Source organism: Rhinolophus hipposideros, assembly GCF_964194185.1.
Source record: "Rhinolophus hipposideros genome assembly, chromosome: 24".
NCBI classification, from domain to species: domain Eukaryota; kingdom Metazoa; phylum Chordata; class Mammalia; order Chiroptera; family Rhinolophidae; genus Rhinolophus; species Rhinolophus hipposideros.
The window spans coordinates 29162083-29185559 of record NC_138070.1 but is presented as its reverse complement, the minus strand read 5'-3'; the positions used below and the strand labels follow the sequence as shown (position 1 = coordinate 29185559).

The window sequence follows — 23477 nt, the reverse complement described above, 5'->3', positions numbered from 1 at the left end:
GGCCCAGCTTTTAATTTATTACTATATTACTAAATGTCTCAATTTTAAGAATTTGACACTGGCTGAAATTCTTTTACATTCCTTTGTAATCAAAATTTGACCATAGTCCTTATTCCCACAGGTTTGCTGAAGGCGTGGGCAAGTTAAAGTATTTTAAAAGCTTTAGGGGAAAGAATATTTTTTTGGATTGGAAATTTTCTGTGGTGCCCTGGCTAAAATCATTTTGAAGATTTTTCTTCTCTAGTTAGCTTTGCTGCATCATGACTAAAATTATTTTGTGTTTATAATGAGAAGATTTTTTTTAAAATTATGATTTTACTGGCTTTTTCCAAAAAAGAACCTATGCAACATTAAATGCAATCTGTTTTCCTTCTACTTCTCTTCTGATAATGAGTGTGCATTTTATATTTCAGAGAATTGTAATGCTTGTGTATATAATACTCTGCTGTATGTCTATATATCTCTAGCCATTTTCATCCAGTCACAAGTGTGCTCCTATGATACACAGAATTATGTGTGAATGTATGCACCCTCTCTCATGGCATGTCTTTTATATTTCCATGACATGCCTTTTTAATTAGCTGTGACATTCCACCTCAAGAGAGGCTTTACTTAAGAGGAAAATCATGTATAATGTTAGCCAATTGAGATGGTTAGCTTATACAATCTCTTTGGAGCCATCTGAATGAAAGGCTTTAGTTAAATGTAAGATTGCTATCTTTATCTTCTTTATTAATGAAGGATTATTACTAGCTATATGGGAATTAACTCTCCCACGAATTGGTGCTTAGCAGTAGGATAATTTTTCCTGTGTAGGCGAGCTGTCTAAAGATAAGTTTGTTGTTGTTACTATGTTTTTTGTTTTTGTTTTTGTTTTGTCTAGACTCTGTTTACAGACCCAGGCCAGGTAACTTATGTCCAACAGGATACTACAGCTCAGCAGGTAATGAGTTACATTTTTGTTTCTTTGTTGTTTGGGGATAATACTATGGATTTTACTATTCCCTGGAATGTCCCTAACCTTCTGCACCGTGCATTCTCTCGATGTCTGTTTCTTATATGTTGGATTAAACTTGATGGCAGCCTTGCTCATTCTAGCTCCTGAAAACTGAGATTCTTTTTTGGTTATCCTTTAAACATTTCTTTCCTTTTATCCATATTTCTAGTATGTCCTTTTTGACTTTGAGGGACTTCTTCCTTATTTTCCTTCAGGTTGTGAAAGTGATAAAGAAGATACGGAAGCTAGATATTGTCAGTATTACTCTGAAGGGAATACGAATCCAAATAGTTTCATTTTCATGTTGACTAGTACGACTTTTTAGCTGTACCACCAAGTGTCATGAGTGATTATCAAATAAATTCTCAATTAGTAAGCACTTTCTACTTTTTAATTTTTTTATAGATGATTTGGATACTTCCATTTTAAAATTTGAACACTATGTAGTAGTTGTATTAATATTACTTATTAAATCTAGAGAATTCTTAGGAGTTTTTGTCATATAAGTTATGGTTGAATTTATTCCTGATTGGTAGTGATCTACAATTTTGTGGGGTCTGTGAACTTGAATGAAAATGTGTCTTAATCCATTTAGGCTGATATAACAGAATGCCATATACTAGGTGGCTTATAACAACAGAGATTTATTTCTCACAGTTCTGGAGGCTGGGAAATCCAAGAACAAGGCGCCAGCAGATTCGGTGTCTGTTGAGGGCCCACTTCCTGGTTCATAGACGGCCATCTTCTCACTGTGTCCTCACGTGGCAGAAAGGGTGAGGGAGCTCTCTGGGGTCTCTTTTGTAAGGGCGCTAATCCCATTCATAAGGGCTCCACCCTCACTCTTTTGTAAGGGCTCTAATCCCATTCATAAGGGCTCCACCCTCATGACGTAAGCACCTCTCAGAGGCTCCTCCCCAACACCATCTCATTGGGGATTCTGTTTCAACATACAAATTTTGGGGAGACACGAACATTCAGTCTATAGCAGAGTTACCATTTTATTTTAATAATTTTGTAATAATTAGGTATATATCCTTGACAAAACAAGTCATGTACAGTTCTGTGAATATTTATTGATTCCATCAAGGAAGCAATGGAAGTTGTAATTAGTTTTTACAACTTGGCAGGAAAAAAATAAAATGAAATTCCTTTAACTGTCTGTTGTAGGTGATTAACTCATTCACTCATTATTTTGAAGTGATGATTTTGTTTTTTAAAAAAAGTTGAAGCAATACTAGAAAAGAGAAGTACATTAAAAAAAACAACAACAAAAAAAACCCAAATAAACAAATTCTTCCCAGAAACATCCTCATTAACTGAGCAGTTGGTAACTATTATTCCAGACATCCTTCCAGACATACAAATAAAGAGAAATAAAGAGAAAATGGCACTGTCTCCCAAATGCTATTATTCATCTGAATACTTTAAACTTAAATTTACTTGAGTTTAGCAGAAGAAAAAGAAATTGAGGTGGAATTGAAAGAGGCGATTTATTATGTTTTCCTAAACGGCACTTTAGCTTCAGTCCCATTCTGTCCTTGGCTCCTGCTGTGGTGACATGGACATCAGCACACTGACACTTCCTCTCTCTTTCCTCTTCACTGTTTTGTGTTAGTTGCATTATTATTGTAACTAATATATTTATGTTCTGTTCAGTAACCAGAGTTATTTAGAATTGTGCTCCATTCTCCACTGGTATTTAATTTGTAGGAATCTGGAGTCTAATTTTGATTGTTTTCCTCAATCCTTTTCTGACTTAATGCCTGTTTGATTCTTCGTTTATCCTTGAAGTTTTATTTGAAGTCTAATGACTTCACCAGCGTATGAATCAGAATTTCCTAGGATAGGGTGTGTCCTTTTGATGTATAAGTTAAAACTTTATTTTAGGAAATTTTTATTTATTAGTCCTTTGAAAATCTTTTTACTTTCATTTTCTATGTTCCCTATTTTAGGAACATCAATCATGAGAATATTGACTCTTCTTTGTATTTGATATCTAACATGTTCTCTATAATCATTTTTATAGCTATTATTTTCCATGTTAGTTATGTAATTTCCTTTGTGTTCACCACATTTCCTTATGGTGTATTATTATTTACTTTTTAATTAAATATATAAAAGTGTAATGATATATCAAAACTCCTTATAACCAAAACTCAGTTTAAACACTAGAACATTACTCCTAAAAGCCATCCTCATGCTTCCTCCTAACTACTTTTCCTTCCCTTCTCGTCAAACGTTAACTACTGTCCTGCCTGCTAACACCATAGATAAGTTTTCCATGGTTTTGAACTTTATGTGAGTGGAATTACTTAGTATGGTTTCCTTTTTGTCTGGCTTCCTTTGTTCATTGTTATGCTTGGGAGATTAGTTCATGTTGTTGGGTGTAGCTGTGGGGTTTTTTCCGTCTATTTTTATTGCTATATAGTATTCAGTTTTATGAATAAATTACAGTATATTCAGGACTGTGATCCTTCCTCCACTTTGATCTTCTTTGAGAGTGTCTTGGCCCTTTACTTTTCCACATACGTTTCAGAATCAGCCTGGAAGTTTTCACAAAAATCCTGCAGGATTTTCAATGGAATTTCATTGTATTATGTATCAGTATGTAAAGAATTGACATCTTTATAATATTGTGTCTTCCAATCTGTGAACATGATATATCCCTGACTTTAAAATAAAAGTGAAACAATTGTCGTCTAGGTAGAGGTCTTACACATCTTTCAATAGATTTATTCCTAGATTTTTGGTGTGTTTTGATGGTATTGTAAATAGTATAATTTAAAATTTTTTCATTTTTCCAAATTTTATTTTATTTATTTTTTTCTCCTTCTTCCGCCACACTCCCCCTCCCTCCCCAGCACACACACACACTCCGGGTTCAAGCCGTTGTTTCTCAGTCCAGTTGTGTAGGACACAGCTCCCTGGCCCATGCTGGTATTATGAGACTTGCACTTGCACACTGAGGCAGTTGGTCGCTAGTTCACAGCAGCCGAAGGCAGCATACAGCAGCTCACTCCAACCCCCAGCTGCTCATGGCAGTCCAGCTCCAGGGAGAGCTGTTGTTCACAATCTTAGCTGTAGAGGGTGTAGCTCACTGGCCCATGTGGGAATCGAACTGGCCACCTTGGCGTTGGGAGCACAGCGCTCCAACCACCTGAGCTCCTGGGCTGGCCCCCAAATTTTATGTTTTATTTTCTTGATAGTCATGTTGTCTGTGAATACTGACAGTTTTATTTCTTTCTAATCCTTCCAAATCCTTATATCTTTTTCTTTTTTTTTTCCCTTTTGGCCTGCTGGCTAGGATCACTAAATACATTATTGAATAGATGTGGTGCTAGTAGGTTTCCTTTTTTCCATCTAGTTCTCAGAGGAAAAACTTTCACTACTAAAAATGTTGTTTAGTGCAGGATTTTTAGAACAAAAATACCCTTTATCAGGTTAAGAAAGTTGTCTTTATTTTTAGTTTTTAATATATATTTATTTATTATTAATTGATGTTTATTATTATTCTGGGATGTTGATTTTATCAAGTGCTTTCTCTGAATCTGTTGAGATTTTTCTCCTCTTTTCTGTTAATATGGTAAATTATATTAATTGATATTTAAAAATTAAGCCAGCCTTGTGCATTCTAGAATAAACTCTACTTGATCCTTTTCATATATGTCTGGATTTGGATGTGGTTTGCTACTATTTTGTTTGAGGTTTACATATTTATTTAATAATCCATTGTATTTTTCAGCCAGTGTTTGATTTTCTTGCTTTTAAAGTAGCTTTCTACAAATATCAAATTATTATGTTGTATACCTGAATCTAATATAATGTTATGTCAATTATATCTCAATTAAAAAGAAAAGAACAGAAAAAAGCTTTCAGCTTGATATTTTTCTTTTTCCTTTTAATAGCATCCTGAAAATCTACGTCATCACTTTAATTGACTGTATAGTATTCTATTATAGGAATGTACTATTATCTGTATTATCTATTGTTTTATATGTAGGCTATTTCCTATTTTTTTTGCTACTACAAAGAACACTGTCATAGATAGCATACCAGATTATTTTCTTAGAATAAAGTCTCCAAAGAGAAATGATAGAAACTCATGGTATTTACATTTAAAATTATTTAAGAACCAATATTTTTTTGTGAAAGTACAAAAAGATACAAATATAAAAATTAAATAAATTAAATAAAAGCCAGAATCCCAGATTTGAATTAGAATATCAGTATGAGCTTGTGATGTAGTTTTCTCTTAAAAAAACATATTTTCTAGTTCTGGCCACTGGAAAGGTGTAGATACAGTCATCTATGCAGTAGCAATGAGCTGATGTGGTCTCTAAATACAATTTTCCAGTAAAAGGAATCAGGGCTTCCTAGAGAAACGGCAGATTCTAGCTCTGGAACAGGAAATGTACAAGATGTGCCTGTAATATCTTATCAGAATGCAAGGAAGCTAGTAAAAACTCTGTTCAGTGGTCCTGCGGAAAGAACTACTGATCTAACTTGAGGGGGCCAAAATGGGACAATTTGAGCTGTAAAAAAAAAGGAAAATATCTACAATAGATGGAAATACATTAACTATATTTAAAATCCACAAGCTCATGCTGATCTAAAAGAAATAACTCATTGGTAACTTTTTGAGGATGGTAGGGGATCACCGCATTATTCGTGCAACTGATAAATGACAGAATGCAGCCTTTCTCCCTAAAAGTACTTAGGTAAACAATTACTTGATGAGGGAAGTTTTTTTATAGAAACATTCCAACTAATAAATAAAGGGGATGACTGGCTTAGAATATCAGCATTTTTCATCTTCTAATGAAATATGAATCTAGGCAGTAATCATCAACAACAGTCCTAAACTATCAGGAAAAAGCTGATGAGGCACCTTATAATTGATGGATCAACTTAACCCTCTGATCATTGTTAATATCATGAAAAAGGGAGACCATTCATTACAGACCTCCTGGTGTTGTGTACCTCTTACTGCATTTCACCACACATGAAGTATTCCTCCCAAAAGATTGAACCTGAATCTGACTGAGTCTCTGGATTCCACTACCGTCTTATAGGAAGCATGGTTAGACAAAATGGAACAAGTTAAAAGACACACAAGGATGTAATCAGCAAAATCTAGACTGTGGAAAACTGAAGGACAAATGGCCTCGTTTCTTCCACATATAAATTGCAAAGGAAAAGAAAAGGAATGGGAATTTAGAGTTAGAGGAGACGTCAGAAACATATCAGTCAAATGCAGTATGTGGACCTGCATTGTTTAGGTCCTGATTTGAACAAACCAATTATAAAAAAATCATGAGACAACTGGGGAAATCCCAACACAGTTAACTGGATATTTGATGATATTAAGGAATGATTAATTTTTAGGGATGATAATGTATAAATATAAAAGTCCTTTTCTTTTAGAGATATCTACTGAATTATTTATAGATGAAAATGTATAATGTCTGAGGTTTGCTTTAAAATAATCTAGTGAGGGTTAAAGTAGGTAGGAGAATGAAAAGTTGAAATGAGGCTGGCCATGAGTTGATAATTGTTGAAGTTGAGTGATGGGTATGTGCGGTTTATTATGATATTCTGTTTGATACATTCTGTTTGAAATTTGCCATTTTAAGTGGGGAAGTTATATTGATAGGAATTTCTAAGTTGCTTTTCAGAAGCCAAAAATATTTCTGTTCCCACCAACAATATAAGAGAATGTCCATTTCCACATTTACTTTCCACACTAGGTATTTGCAGTCTTTTAAAATTTTGCCAATCTGATATGCAAAAATGGTATTTTGTTGTTTTAATATTATGGCATAGTTTTAATTAGAAGTTTTGTTGCCATTTGAGGTTGCACCTCAAAGGGCCCTTCATCTTTTCCAATCTCCAGAAACAATCTGTTTGTTTCATGTTCTATGTGAAAGGAAAGTTGTAGTCAGATAGCTCTATGAACCCTTACATTACAAGGCCATGTAACTATTGGCTTCTTTATTATAGTTCCCTTTCATCCAGCATGATTTTTATTTCTGGCTATAACAACCTCAGTGATAGTCAGCTTATTCTGTGACTGGATAAATTCTGGATGGAAAATTGGAGTGAGGGTTTAACACAGATGATAAATGCCTTCCCCCCATCCCCCTTAGCAAAAAGGTTCCTATTTTCAATTGTTTTTAGTGGTGGCAAAATGCACTTGAAGCCTTTTTCATATGTGCATTGCCTCATCCTTAAGAAAGACACCAGTGCTCTCCAGACCTAGAAGCACAGTCTCCTCTTTGTTTCTGAAAAATGAACATGTGTGATTCCCCACACACTGAGAAGGAAATATGCTGCACTGATAATTGGTCTCAGTAGGAATCCAGAAACATTCTGTTGTTTGCTGCTGTCCAGTGTAGCTTCATATTTCACTTCTCAGATGAATTATATCCTGAAATGCTTTATGTAGTGGCAGAAATAATTATAGACAGTGATATTAAGTGGGAAGGAGAAAGTGTACCCTAAGTTTAACAAACTCTTTCCTCCTGCCGTGTTTTATTGTGCATGACAAAATGCACAGGATTAAAATATTTTTGTTTCATATTCTTTTCCTCTAAGTGTAATTGGCACACGTTGCTCACCACCTTACCGCCTGGCCATTGTTTCCGGAGCCAGTGTGATTACCTTGTGGCTCTGGTATTCAAGGTGTGTGTGATGTTTACCTTCTCTGCTGCCCTCCTTGAATAGATTTAATCCCGTAGGGGCCATTGTGATGTAGTGGAAAAAGCAGAGCAGAGTCAGGTTTGGAATTTTATCTCTGCCACTTAGGAACTGTGTGGTAATGTTACCTAGCCTCAAAGGAATTTAAAAATATGCCTAGCTCTCAGTAAATGTCAGTTGACTTTGAATTATTAATTAAACACATTTGTAATGCATACCTACTGTGCGTTAAGGTATATGCTATCTAGACATATATATTCTTACTAGAAATGATTGTGATCAACCCTTTTCATGCCTTTTCAACAGTAGTTTGCACGATTCTGGTGTGTGTTCAACCCGTGCTGTAACATCAGTCTTTCCAGATAATGGCTGAAGTGTTCAAGCCTTTCTTTGCCACAGTCTTTTAGGGGAGTTCCAGCATGGGGGAGGCAGAGGCTGTTGGTACTCTTCTAATGTCAGCTTTCTCAGCAGTGGTGAAAAGCCAGCAGTAACCTTGCCTAACCAGTCTTTCTAGCAGCTTCAGTTGGGGAAAAAATACATCGCAGCTTCACTGGAATAACTGAATTGCTGAATTCATTCTTTGAGGTTGGTTCTGTAAAGACATAAAGAATTTATGAGGAGCAGAGGTGGATATATGCTTTGGTTTGTTCAGTGGGTGATAGCATTTATCACCAGCGTAAAATTTAAGTGCTTAGAATAAAGGATGATATTGAAACTATGCTCTGAGATAACAAGTGGGAACGAAGTAGCTTCTTGGCAGGATCAGGGGAGGATACAGAGGGGTAATGCAGTCGTATTGCCAGAAGTCCCCTGCTCTTTTCCTCATTGAGTCCTCACTCCACTGGGCATTTTATTCTGTTTTTATTGGAACTGAAGCAGAAGCAGCTCCCAGAATTTTGTCCTCCCATATAAAGCTTCTAAAACGCCCTGAGCTACAGAGATGGAATGTCATATAAAAGTCTGGGCTCCTGGGTTAAATGAATGCATGTTAAAACATGCATATGCTATTTGAGGTAACTGACTTTATCTGCTTTCTGGAGCCTGAGTATTGCAGATGTTGGGCAATGATCTTAAACTGCCGTGGCAGTTAGACTCTGTAAACCCACAATGTTGTTTCATTATAGAGTTTAAGCAGTCCTCAGACTTAGATGTATTATACAACTAAAAAAAAGATGTTTCTGTGAATAGCAGCAGAGTTCGTATAGATGCCTAAAGGGATTGATGTCATTTCCCAAAGGGCCAAATATATTTTCACAAACTAATCCTCGTTGCACACCTAATGTTCAGCCGTCTGTTAAGGTGTAGAGGAAGTATGTGATGCCATCCCCATCCTACAGAACTTATGATAATAATGATCTGTTACTAAAATTAAGCACTTACTAAATGCCACACACTCTACTACTGGCCTCATACATGTATTGTTTCATTTAGTCCTTATAATAATCCGTGTGGTGCAGGTTTGTTACTATGTCCCTTTTATAAATAAGGAAACGGAGGTTCAGAGAAGTTTATTAACTTATTAACTTGCTAGATAGTGGGGCCAGGATTTTAATCCAAATCTGACTCCAAAGCCCACACTCTGCTTCCCTGAGGTGCAGTTGCAGGGGCAAGATGGACTCACATGAAAATGCACACTAATCGAAAAGTAGATGGTGTTTGGCAATGGATACAAAGCTCTGGGGGATTGCTAATGTGTGAGATGTCAGCATCAAGATTCTAAAAGATGTTGGCAGACTGGAAGAACAGAACAAGTAATAAAATGAAATTTGCGGGAGCTAAATGCAAAATCCCCTCCATTTAAGTAAAAATCATCTATTTAAGTCCTGAGGAGGAGAAAAATGTTTTAATACCCCTCTATGAGAAGGAAAAAAGGACTCCAGGATTTTAGTTATCTGCAGATTCAAAAGGGGCCAGCGGTAGAACAGTGGCCATCATAAATGCCTAAGTGTGAATGCAAGCTGATGCTGTATTCATAAAGATATGGAATCTGCTGAGGAATAAATGAAGATGACAGAATTATGAGAGGTCTGGAAGTTTGGCCATGTAAGAAATGATTGAATGAATTAGGGGTTTTTGGTCTTGAAATACTTTCAGAACTGTCTTCATGTGGCAGAAGGGTTAGATATATTCTATCTAGCTTGAGAGAGAAGTCGTAGGTCCCCCATGTATGGAACACACGTACAGGGAGATCTCGACTCCGCAGAAACCATCATTGAACTATTCCGAAATGATCGAGCTGCCTTGTAAAGTGGTGAAACGCGGAAGCTGAGGCTGAATGATGTTGTAGAGTGGGATTCTATGACTCTAAGTGAGCTCAGAGCAGAGAAAAGTCAGGAAGAGCTACAGCAGTCAGAAATGGTTCATGGAGAAACTGGAGCAGGATGTTAGGTTTAGAAGATAGGTGTGGGAAGAGCATTCTAGGTGAGGAAAACAGCATATGGGAAGAATAAGATGAAGGGAGCAGGCATTAAAAAAACCTTGCTGTATTGAATGGGACGGGGACATGGCTTGAGTACGACTTAGAGTGCTAACTGGGCAGGAGAAATAAGATTGGATTAAAGGAATTTGGGGTAGTATATAACCCATGATGTTTATTTAGGAGGTGAGAGAGCTCTTTAAGGTACCATTTATTTTCTACCAGTGTATTTGGTTAAGGTAGCATTAAGCCAATACATTATCCAAACCTTATCTTATTTGCAAAAGACTAACTTCAGCATGATGAAACAAATAAGCATCTTTTTCATTCTTACTTAAACACCTTAGCCTCTCTGAAGTGTGTCAAAGCAAAGCTGTTAGCCATTGAATTTTACCAACTGTTTTAGTTTTAAAAGTGAAGTGGTTGAAGATAGGTCAAATCGTTGTCTACACTATGTTGTGGCCTCCCTGGGAAGGCAGGAGGGGCCCCCCTCCACCCCAAATTGAGTTCAGATGTTGAGACTAATGATACTACACATGCACCAAGAGGATATGAAAAGGTTTGTTTCTTACATACTTGAAGTCTCTGGGGAGACTGGTCAGGCCTCTCAAGCAGGTTTGAAATGGCTCAAGAGAGCAAGGAAAGGAGACTGGCTCGGGGTTTTATTGAGGTGAAGTGGTGGGGTCAGCATGAGGGTTCTAGAGCAAACAATTGTGTGCTCTTGGGGTTTGAAACTCCTGCCCGGCGTCAAAGGAGGGATCATCGGCCTGCCCAGAAGTCAGGCAGAAACAGCAAAAATGAAGGCAGACTCCTCATTAACAGCGATAGATGGAAATCATTTCTTCAGGGCCTTGAAGGGTGCTAGTGTGAAGAATATCTGCTACCACAGCCTTGTATTTCATGTGTGTACGTGTGTACTAGCTAACGAAAAGTGAACGTGTGCTGACTTTATGGTGAAACTTTGTCCAGGCCTCATTACCCGTGCATAATCAGGTGTTACCTTCAATTGAGAGTGTGGATGGCTCAGACCCTTTGGCCACTCTGCAGAACCCTATGGATAGACTGGAGGCCAAAGAGGAAGAGGATGAGGATGAGGATGAGGACACTGAGGAAGATGAGGAGGAAGACGGTGAAGACACAGACCTGGATGACTGGGAACCAGATCCGCCTCGGCCTTTCGACCCGCACGACTTGTGTAAGTACCAGCTGGTTCTTGTGAGTAAGGGCTTCCTGTGTGCAAACACTGCTCCCCCCTCTGGGCATCACTGCGCTTCATCCTCACAACAGTGTGTGAGGGAGGCAGAGGGTGTCTGGAGAGTTCTGATTTTACTGATGAAGGAACTGACGCTCAGGAGAAGCTGGGCAGCCTGCAGAAGCTAGGGATGAGTGGTGGCTCAGGCATCAAGCCTGTCTTCTTAATACCAGAGCGTAGGCTCCCAAACCACTATGATAAGTTTCTCCAGTTCTGGAATCGTCTGCCATTTCAGCTTTAAAACGTTTGCTTTGCTGCCTTTACCTTCGTGCATACCTTTTAAAAATGCCTGCTGTAGTTCAGGCACTAGTGCTTTATATTTTTTGACTTGTTTCATGCTCTCCACAGTCTTATGAGGTAGGTAGCTTTCCCAAGGTCATGCTCAGCTGTTGCAAGGGTCAGGATTCAAACAGTGGTCTGGCTCCAGGGGGCCCATGGATCACCATAACACTGCCTCTCTATATTGCTTGCCCGAGGGGTGGGTGGTCCTGCTTCCACCTACCAAATCACTGCTTCTTGCTATCGATTTTCATGCTTCTATGGCAAAGTTCTTATCTCATTTATTTGAATGAGCCAGGCTAGTCAGAGTGTTGTGGTCTCACCGAATTTGTGAGACCTATGTGGTGTTGGTAAAGCTTTATTTGGTAAAGAATTTTTTTTTTTTTGGTGGTGGTAAAGCTCATTTGCACTGGGGCCAGTGTTCACCTTCATATCCAGTAGAGAACTTCCTTATTTTGTTTTTTTCTTGAATTCATACATTTTTCAAGGCTCTCCTTATTCAAATACACAGTTACTTTCTCTGATAAATATTAATACAGAGTAGTTTTCCACTATTGGAGAGTTGTAGGAATTGAAAATACCTATTCCTCAAGCCAGATCATCACACAGCCAGAGTTGCGTAAAATATGATTGGTTAATTAAACTTGCTAAGGGTTATGAGCATGATCTCTGTGTGGTCCACATTAATACCGGCAGTTAGCTGACAGATGGGTGCTATGGGGAAAGAGGGAGTGAGTGTGGAGGCTTAGTGCAAAATGATCACTTAGAGAATGAGCTGAAAATACATGTCCTATCAGGGCTGGGTTACTTGTGTCATCCAAGTGAATGAGGGCTGAGATGTTAAATTCATTCATTTTAGCATTATCTTCACACAGCATACATTGTAGTCAAACTGCATAGTACTCTTTGTTTGTGTTAGACATGCCCAGACAATGAGGCTTCTATAATTTCCTTTGAAAAAACTAGTTAAACAGTATTGTCAGGGTTTTTTTTTTTTTTTTTTAAATTGGGGAGCAGTGTGTTTCTCCAGGGCCCATCAGCTCCATGTTGTTGTCCTTCAACCTAGTTGTGGAGGGCGCAGCTCAGCTCTAAGTCCAGTTGCCATTTTCAGTCTTTAGTTGCAGGGGGCGCAGCCCACCATCCCCTGCGGGAGTTGAACCGGCAATCTTGTTGTTAAGAGCTTGCGCTCTAACCAACTGAACCATCCTGCCACCCCTTTTAACAGCTTTTTAAAAGATATAATTTACATACTATAAATGTCACCTCTTTTGTCTCATCAGATTTGGTAACATTTAGCCTAACTCTCTTCTTTTTTTTCTCTTGAGATATAATTGATTTGTAAATTTAGTGGTCACTATTTGAATTGATATCCAGTAGAGAAATGGGTCACAGCCTGCATATTAGTTTTAGCAGGCATAAGCTAATTCTGCCTGATTTCAGAGGGAAGAAAAGTACAGAATTTTATTGGTCTGTGAAAGCTAATATATTACAATTGAATGGGTACTGTATTGCAGGAATTAATTGAATTTTGGCCTAAGAATTTAGATTTGGGGTTTTTTTAGGTTAGAACTTTTTACTTGAGGTCAAATCACATGGAGGGATTCAACTTCCAGATATTTTTTTTGTTTGTTTTGCAGGGTGTGAGGAGTGTAACAATGCGCACTCTTCAGTGTGCCCAAAGCATGGCCCCTTGCACCCCATCCCCAACCGTCCCGTGCTCACCAGAGCAAGAGCCAGCCTCCCCCTGGTCCTGTACATCGACCGGTTCCTTGGAGGTGTGTTCTCCAAAAGGCGCATCCCCAAGCGCACCCAGTTCGGCCCCGTGGAGGGACCCCTTGTCAGGGAGTCCGAGCTGAAAGACTGTTATATTCATCTAAAGGTAATTCACGCTTTATTGTAGTTCACTCTTGTTATTATTTTTGAAGGGGCATGCATTTAGTCTCTTAATTGAACTTCATAGCAGTTGTTTGCTAAGGCATTATATGAATAACTCTGAAAGGTGTATTCTTAAGGGCTATTTTAATCTGCTAGAGCTGCCATAACAAAATACCACAGATGGGTGGATTAAATGACAGAAATTTCTTTTCTCACAGTTCTGGCAGTTAGAAGGCCAAGATCAAGATTTTGGCAGGGTTGGTTTCCTCTGAGACCCCTCTCCTTGTCTTGTAGATGACCGCCCTCTTGCTGCCTCTGTACTTGGTCGTCCCTCTCAGCAAGCATAACCGGTGTCTCTGTGTGTCCTAATTTCCACTTTTTATAAGGACACCAGTCAGATTGGATTAGGACCCACTCTAATGACCTCATTTAAACATAATCACCTCTTTAAAAGTCCTAGATCCAAATCTAGTCACGTTCTGAGCTACTGGGAATCAACATATGAATTTTTTTGGGGGTATGGGGACACAATTGAGCCCATAACAGGCTTTAACAGCTTTTCTTTTTTTCAAACTGACTGGAGCACAGAGAATTATGTAGGCTCATGTAATCTGCCAAGTGCCAATAATGTTTTCACGAAAACCACTTCAATTTTTGAAACAGGTCTGTTCTAGTGAATCTTTTCTTAAAGAATAGTTCACTGTATGTTAAAGTATGTCTATACTGATCTCTGTTTTTCACATTCGATGCTTTTGCTTCTCTTCAACCCCTTGATGTCTGCCTTTTGGAGAGCAACTCTGGAGAACCAAGAAAGGGCAGTGGGAAGGGAGAATATTTGGGATGTATGTTTTGAGAAATTAGCTGCTGTCATGGGGAGGTATTCTCTGGTGAATGCTCAAGATCTCCAGGAAAGAATATTACTTTGTAGTAAGTTATATAAATGTCTAACCACTATGCTGTACACCTGAAATTAATATAACATTGAATGTTGACTGTAATTTGGGGAAAAAAGAGAATACTTTGTAAAGAGAAATACCTGTCACCAGGCTATTATAAATGAATACAATTGAATCCCAAAAGGAAGCAAGTTATAATAAACTGGAGAGTATTTTGCTTGTATTTTCTGGCTTATTTGTAGCATTTTTTGATGTGTTAGTTAATGATGAAACATCAACTGAAACTTTACAATCAGGTTAACTTTCAGATTTTGCCAGGTAATTCTATAGGTGGGTCTTTGGAGAGTATCCTTTCCCTTTTACATCTGGCAAGACACAATTCCAGTTCTGTACAAAGGGAAGAATCAGGATATATGGTTAATTTAAAGAGCAATATTTTGTGTATTATGACATTAATGCATATCATATTGAAGGTTTTATTTAGTTTCTTGGCATGGCTTTTAACTTTCTCTTTGATTACAGGTTTCTCTTGATAAAGGGGACAGAAAAGACAGGGATTTGCATGAAGACCTATGGTTTGAGTTGTCTGATGAGACCCTTTGTAATTGGATGATGTTTGTACGTCCAGCCCAGAATCACCTGGAGCAGAACCTGGTGGCTTACCAATATGGCCACCACGTGTATTACACAACAATAAAGAACGTAGAACCCAAGCAGGAGCTTAAGGTACAGAGCTGGGTCAGTGGGGCCTCTGCTAGGAATCATGCTTGTTTAATGCTTTTCCTACTTTTCTTTTTCTTAAGTGGGATTCTTACAAAAATGGTCCTTTCTTTGTAATTCTTTTACCTATTGAATACCTAGTATGTACTGTATACCTATAATAATCCCATAATAAAGCAAAATGAAAAATGTCTGACTTTTGGGCATATCAAAGGCCTACATAAAGGCATTAGGCCCAGGGGTAAGGTATAGTTGTTATGGGGAACAGACTGGTATGATGGAGTGATTAAAGATGGGGTTATTTACTATGTTTCCCCGAAAATAAGACCTAGCCGGACAATCAGTTCTAATGCGTCTTTTGGAGTAAAAATTAATATAAGACCCAGTCTTATTTTACTATAATATGAGACCCGGTCTTATATAATATAATATATATTACTATATATTATTAATATAATATAACATAATATAACAACATGTATGTTATGTTATAATATATATAACACATATAATATAACACATATAACATATGTAATATAACATATAATACAATATAATATAATATAAGACCGGGTCTTATGTTATATAAGCCCCGGTCTTATTTTACTTAATATAACTTATTTTACTTATAGTAAAATAAGACCGGGTCTTATATTAATTTTTGCTCCAAAAGACGAATTAGAGCTGATTGTCTGACTAGGTCTTATTTTGGGGGAAACACGGTAACATGATTTATACACTCTAAAGAAGAATTAGTTGGGAAACAGGAGATCTTGTAAAATGATATTCACATGTATGGGCAAGATTTCTTTTCTTTTTCTTTTTTTTTTTAAACTTTCATTTATTTTAAACGTGTTTTTCCAGGAGCCATGAGCTCCAAGTCAAGTAGTTGTTTCATCTAGTTGTGGAGCTCACAGTTGTACATGTGGGGATCAAACCAGCAACCTTGTGTTAAGAGCACTGTGCTCTAACCAACTGAGCTAACCGGCTCAGTTCTTTTCTTTATCTGAATAATTTATTTTGCCCAAAATGTTTTATGGAAAGACTTCTGATTTCAGGAATATATTTCTTGTGAATAAGTCTCTTAGAATTTGGGTAAATATTAACTCTTGATAATATAATGAAAGTTCTGCTGTGATTCCAAGTGATGATACCTTTTTTTTTGTTTGTTTAATGCTATGTTAGGAACATGGCCAAAAGAGGGGGTCAACATACTGTAAAGCTTCCTGATATAAATGAAAACTAGGAGAGAAATGGTTGTACCAGTCCAGAGTTGCACAGTGCCTCACTGTGGTCAAAATGAGAATAAATACCTCTCTAGGGGGAAACAAAGATCTAGACTTTGTTCAAAAGCTTTATAAAACCTGCATCTTTGAAATCATCGACTAGATAATACATAAACCCCCAAGAAAATATGTTAAAGGAGATTTATATCTTGTATCATCTAGCCAAATAAATTATTCACAAGATAAAACTGGAGTGAATACTTTTTAACTGTGGAAGGGAGATTATTTTCTCTTTTAAAACAGTAGATAGAACTAATTATATAGAGGGAAAGACAGAAACATTTAAATAAGCATGCAATAGTGCAGTATAATAAACAACCAAAATGACAGATAAAAAGGGAAGCAATAGAACAGGGGAAATATTTGTAATACATGTCAAAAGTTTTAAGTATAAAAACTGAGAGAGAGTTGTACACCTCTAATTTCACTACATACAGATGGACAAATGAACAAATGTCTGGAATGGACTTTATTTGGATGAGGAATCAAATAGTAAAGAAATAGTTAAAAGTGTTTTCAATGTTGATACTTTAAAAACCCTTAACACAACTGTGGATTATTATTTTTGTTAATTTAAATTAGCAAAAATAAATGGGTACAGTACAATGAATGTGAGAGTTTTAAAAAATAGGGACATTCAATACAGAATGGAAGTATTTTGTAGAATATTTCTGGCAGCATATTGCAAAAATATTCTTGGCTGAGTAAACCCAACCCTCAACAGTTAGTCTGAGGAAATAGTTATAAACAAAGATAAAGCTAAATACATTAGAATTTTGTAATGCCATATCTTACTGACTCTCAGATAACAGTGGCTTTAAGATGCACCATTATTTTATGCACCGTTAAGGAAAAAATTGCTGCCAGTTAAACTGTATTACAGTGATTTTTGTTGTTGCTGTTTTGTCTTAAATTTTATTGGGGAATATTGGAGAACAGTGTGTTTCTCCAGGACCCATCAGCTCTAAGTCGTTGTCCCTCAGTCTAGTTGTGGAGGGCGCAGCTCAGCTCCAAGTCCAGTCGCCGTTTTCAATCTTAGTTGCAGGGGGCACAGCCCACCATCTCATGTGGGAATTGAACCGGCAACCCTGTTATTCAGAGCTCGCGTTCTAACCAACTGAGCTATCTGGCTGCCCCTACAGTGATTTTTTTTTTTAAATCAATAAAATAGTTATTTTATGCCCATGTAGGAGCTATTTTATATTTTAGACTTAGACATAATTTTAAAAATCACATCACACACACAAATAAAAAAAGTTCACATAGGCAAAATAATTTGGTTAAGGTATTAACTGCTTTAAAAAAAAATCTGACTTTTTTTACTGAATCACTGGTTTACTTCATCATGGATGTTTATGCTTTCCTATATCTGTCATATTCTGTGCCATCAAGGGGTTGATAACAGTGTAGTATTTTTAATCTAAGTGCTCTGCTATCACCTATGGGATATTTTTCCAAGCCATTACCCTTTCTGCAAGTTTTGACATTGTGCTGTCCTATTGACTGAGCCCATATATATCATTTTCCTCAATTGTGACACATGTCCTTGGAACTTCCGTGGTTTTAGATCAAGTCAGAAGAAAGCTTCTGACAGTTTGATATTTGATACCTTAATGAGAGGTCCTGCAGGGTGATCACACCAGCCTTGCATTGCTTTGAAGTTTCTTTTATTTATTCTGAGGGAGACAGCAATTTTCCCCTCATTCATTTGCATTGCTCAGCAAGTGTTAACAACTCATGGAGTGCCACAGAGGTACAATACAAAGAGCTTGGCCAGGCTTGTGCAGGAGCAATGAGCAGGCAGTGAGTGCTACATCATGGCAGTGAGTGTAGAATGCCATGGATTAGGAGACCCATTCTGATTCTGAGATGTTAAAATCTGAAAAATATACATATTGGAATTGATAGAATAAGAATTTATCATAGAAAAATGATAAACCACCTACAAATCCAACCATAGGGTCATGGTTAAGTAAATTATAGAATATTGACTTTGTAGAATATTATCCCACACTTAAAAATGAAGTCTCTCAAAATAAATATCTTCATATTGTTAAAATAATGTTCCATAACAATTGTATATGATTAATTCATATAGTGATTAATATATTGAACTCCCACTAGGTTTCAGACACTAGGAAAAGATGGGCTAGTTCCCCCATGTTTGGGGAACTAATATTCTAGAGGAGAGCTGGGCAGAAAGATGTAAATAAGCAAACATGTTAAGTAGTGGCAAGTGCTATGAAAGAAACAAATGGCTAAAAGAGAGCAAATAACAGGAAAGGGAGCCGTTTAGATACAACAGATAGGGAAAGCCTTGCTGAAGAAATGATAATTAGTCTGAGAATTGGAATGAAAAGGGGCCAGCAGTGTAGAAGGGGCTAGGAGAGGAGTGAAGGGGAAGAACCCAGCATTTCTGGTGGTGACACAGCAAGGGCAAAAGTTGGGGTGAGAAAGAACTTGTCATGTTTGAGGAACTGCTAGCAGACCCTCTTGGTTGAATGCTAGGTAAGGGAGAGTGATGAGAGCTGAGATTGCTTAGCAAAATAGGGCCAGATCATGGAGCCCTCAGGAGAGCATAATCAAGCATTGCAGGTTTATTATGAAACAAGAAGCTATTGCTGGAATTTAAGCGTGGGAATCTGATGATGGTGTTTTAAGAAGACCACTTTGGCTCCTGTGTAGAAAATGGATTGGAGAGAGCAAGAGCATAAAAGAGGAGGCTTGTTAGAAGACCAGGCAAGAGCTCATCTTGGCATGCATCTAAGTGGGAGAGACAGAAATGGGGAACATCTGAGTAATCAACAGTTCTTGCTAAAGGATTACAGAGGAAAACTGAGAAATCCAACATACCTTGCAGATTTCAAGCCTGAGCAATTGTGTGCAAGGTAGAGTATTTACTGAGATGGGGAAGGTAAGCAGGGATAGGGGTGTGAGTAGGGAAGCATCTAGAACTCAGTTCTGAGTGTGTTAAGTTCAAGCTGTTTGTGAAAAACCCACAGTTTCAGGTAGGTGGTAGAATTTACGTGGAGGGAACAGAGAAAGGATCTGGGATGGAGACACCGATTTGGGAGTCTTAGCATTGAGTTGGTTGGAAATGGATATTATCACCTTAGGGAAAAATAAGGAGGCCCTGAACTTGGACTAAGCTTTGAGGAACACCAATATTTTGAAGTTAGGGAGAGGAAAAAGAGCCAGATAAGGAGACCGAGCAGTAGACAGTGGGGGAGGAGGGAGGAAGTGAATGAGGAGGGTGTGGTGGCACTTGAAACAGTCACTGGTGATTCTAGTAAGAGCCCTTTGGTGACCTGGAGGGATGGAAGCCCTTATGATTACAGCTGTGTAAAACCTGTGTTTAGTACAGATAAAAAAAACCAGGAGAGGCTACGTTTTATTTAATGAATAGACTATTAATATTATCTCTTGTGAAGTTGTTCTAATAACAAAACCATTTTTTTTAAAGGAAAAAGAAAACATATATGCAGTGTGTTGTGGTAAATGAACTTCCTGACTATCTGCAGACTGATGTTAAAGGGGTTGGCTCACAGTGTGATTTTTTGTTGTTGTTGGCTTGTTTTTCATGGGCTGTTTTATGTAAGCAGGAAAAAGACTTACACATTTGAGCATGCAAAGAGCACCTGGTGATGTCCTTTAGTTTTTGATGATATATTTGGTTATTGCAGGTGTGGTATGCTGCATCCTATGCTGAGTTTGTGAACCAGAAAATTCATGACATTTCTGAGGAAGAAAGGAAAGGTGGTTGTACTTTTTTATATTTTATTTTTTCTGTATGAATTCTAAGTTGTACATATTACATCTTTATGCAATCCCTAATTTTTCTATCTCCATATACTTAAGAAGATATTCCAGTAGATGTTTTAGAGCTACACATCGCTAATTCTAGGATCAAATGACAATGACATATTTACATTTCTTTCATGGGTGCTGGAAAATAGTATTTAACATAATGAAAACCTCCAAATACTAAATTAGAACCTAGATCAGAGGGTGATCCCTATCGAGACTTAATCGTCTCTGAGGACATAGCAAGGCAGGCGTTGACTTTGTTTTTAATGTAAATGCTACTGAAGTATAATCTCCATACGGAATAGCGCACAAATCATAAGTATACAGCTCGATGAATTTTCACAAAGGGAACATACCTGTGTAACCTGAACTCAGGTCAAGAAACAGAACATGAACACTACCCCACAAGTCTCCTTGTGCTTTCTTCCAATTCCTCCTCACTCCCAAGTGTAACGACTCTCCTGATTTCCATACCACAGATACGATACGCTTGTGACTGAACTTTATATGAATAGAATTGTGATATGTACACTTATGGTGGATGGGAACCTTTTCCTCAGCATTATGTTTGTGAGATTCATCCCTATGGTTGTATATTATTGTATTTGTTCATTCTCATTGCTATTTGGTATTCTACTGTACGAGTGTACCACAATTAAGTTATCTGTTTTATTGTAGATGGAAATTTGTGCTGTACAATGTAATTCTGATGCTAACTGTTTTTCCTAACTACCTAGAGTTAGGTCATATTTTATAGGTGAAGGGCAGAGTCTTCTACAAGACTTTCCTCACCTCAGACAGTAGCCACCACTTCTGGGGGTCCTATGCCATCTGCACTTCTGACCAACTAGCCACAATTTAGGGAGTTCCCACCATGCCCTTAGGTTTGATAATTCACTGGAATGATTCACGAAATTCAGAAAAGTTCTCTACTTATGATTATGCATCAGAACCAGCAAAGTGAAGAGACATATAGGACAAGGTTTGAGAGGGTCCCAAATGTGAAGCTTCTATGTCCTTAGGCCTTGTCACCTCCCTGGCATGTGTGATTGATGTATGATTACCAACCAGGGAAGCTCACCTGAATTTTGGTATCCAGAGTTTTTATTGAGGTATCACTACATAGGCTTGATTGATTGAATCTTTGGCCCTGTGATTGAACTTACTCTCCAATTCCTGCTCCCCTCCCTGGCTGATAACACTTTGCTTAAAGCCCCAACCCTGTAATCTGATGGTTGGGCTCGCTGGCTCAGCTGACCCCATTGGGAGCCATCTTATTAGTATAAACTCAGGTGTGGTCAGAGATAATCATGAATAAATAACAAGAACACTCTTATCACTTGGGAAATTCCAAATAACCTCTAGCTTATTTCTCAGGAACCAGGAACAAAAGTCAGCCATATTCCTATTATACAGCAGGGTTGTTTCCAGTTTGGGGCTGTTTTGAAGGTTGCCATTGTGAACATTTTTATGTGTCTTTTAGTGAACAGATGTGTGTATTCCTGTTGGGTGTATATTTAGAAGTTGAATTGTTGGGCCGTAGGCTATGCATATAATCAGCATTAGCAGATACTTCTGAACATTTTGCCAAAGTGATTATATTGGGCATTAATTTTTTAAGTTATTTGTGATAAAATATGCCCTCTGATTAGAAGCTTACCTCTGAATCATTAGGATATCTGAATACAGATTTCCGTTGTAGTACTTTCTGTTTTTCCAGTGTGGTGAGGTTGTGTGTGTGTGTGTGTGTGTGTGTGTGTGTGTGTGTATGTGTGTGTGTGTGGTGTGTTGGGAGTTGGGAGAGGGTAGTATGAGGTTGTTTGTTTCTTTAATGTTTTATATGAATGTATCAGAAAATAAGATCCTAAAAACTACTCTGTCAAACTTTAGCCTTTTGTTTTACAACAGAACAGTAATGCGAATAGCAGACACTATATGTTTATGAAGTCTGAGTTACACTGAGATTGGAACGGTGAGGATACTGGGCATTTGAGTTTTATTGGTATCCATTGATCATTAGCCTTTATGATTTCTCTCCTGTGACTGCAGTTCTTCGAGAGCAAGAGAAGAATTGGCCCTGCTATGAATGTAACCGCCGATTTATAAGCTCAGAGCAGTTGCAACAGCATCTCAATTCTCATGATGAGAAACTGGATGTGTTTAGCAGGTATAATGATGGGGAAGGTTTCACAAACTTAGTTTTTAAAGGTCCAGAGTCATTTCTGTATGGTCTATAAAGTAATGAGTGTTTGTGTGTATGTGTGTGTAGACAGGTAACCAGTAAACTGCTAAGGGAAATTTTTTATTTGTTAATTCCTGCCTCCTCATCCCCATCCTCATCCTTATTTACTATTTATCTCTTTTCCAGCATAACCAATATCCAGCAATAGGATATCCTTTCATCTTAGTTAAATCTCCCTTAATCAGAGATTCTGAAATATGAATTATTGAGATAGCATACACCTATGAAATAATCTGCATCTCTGATTTTCAAACTTTTTTTCAGTAGTAGAATTCCTTCACCAAACAAAATCATGTATTTAATTCTACTATATAAAAAAATAGATAGATGAGGGAGAATCATATAGGATAGGGTAGGTAGGAGCCAGATCGGGTAGGCTTTATGGGTAATGGTAAGAAATTTGGATTTTATTCTGTGATAAGAAATCTTTAGAGAGTTCTGATCAGGGAGCATTGTGATGTCAATTATATTTTAAAACATCACCTGGATAAAAATAAAAACATTACTTTAGCTTATATCGGATTAAGAGTGAAGATAGAGAGTCCAGTTAGAAGCTATTTCAACAGTTCAGATGAAGAATGAGGGTGGTTTGGAGTAGGGTTGTACCAATGGGACAGATGTAAGGTTGCCAACTATTATAGGATTTGAAAAGAGAGGAGATGGTGTGAAGTGGCATTTAGGAAAGTGGGAAAATAAATGTTCTAGGGAACTACAGTATGATTGCCTGCAATATTAAGAGCTCACTTGAGGTTCATGGTCATGAATTAAAGTGAGACTACTAGCAAGGCTGTGTGTCATTTTCCAGCTTCATTTCACTGCAAGAGAGCCCGTGCAAAGCAGGCAGGGAGTTGGGTTGCACAGTGTTGTGGTTTTGCCAAGCCTATATAACATAGCAAGAGAAATGAAGAAGTGGGAATGGGAATCAAAAGTATATATAAGGGAGTGACTACAGTGAATGACTTTGGAGTTTATGTGTGGAAGAAGGGAGAGAAAACATTAAGAGGACATAGG

At 37.6% G+C, this 23477-nt stretch overlaps 1 protein-coding gene across 1 annotated transcript in view; it reads left to right on the top strand.

Moving 5' to 3' along the window:
• PRDM10 (PR/SET domain 10) overlaps positions 1 to 23477 on the top strand; it is a 91411-nt gene that overhangs the window by 37851 nt on the left and 30083 nt on the right. The window contains exons 4-9 of the mRNA XM_081037718.1: positions 884 to 943; positions 11079 to 11304; positions 13278 to 13519; positions 14934 to 15137; positions 20101 to 20173; positions 22274 to 22391. Of these exons, the coding sequence (XP_080893844.1) occupies positions 884 to 943; positions 11079 to 11304; positions 13278 to 13519; positions 14934 to 15137; positions 20101 to 20173; positions 22274 to 22391 (923 nt within the window). The remainder of the gene's footprint in view (positions 1 to 883; positions 944 to 11078; positions 11305 to 13277; positions 13520 to 14933; positions 15138 to 20100; positions 20174 to 22273; positions 22392 to 23477) is intronic.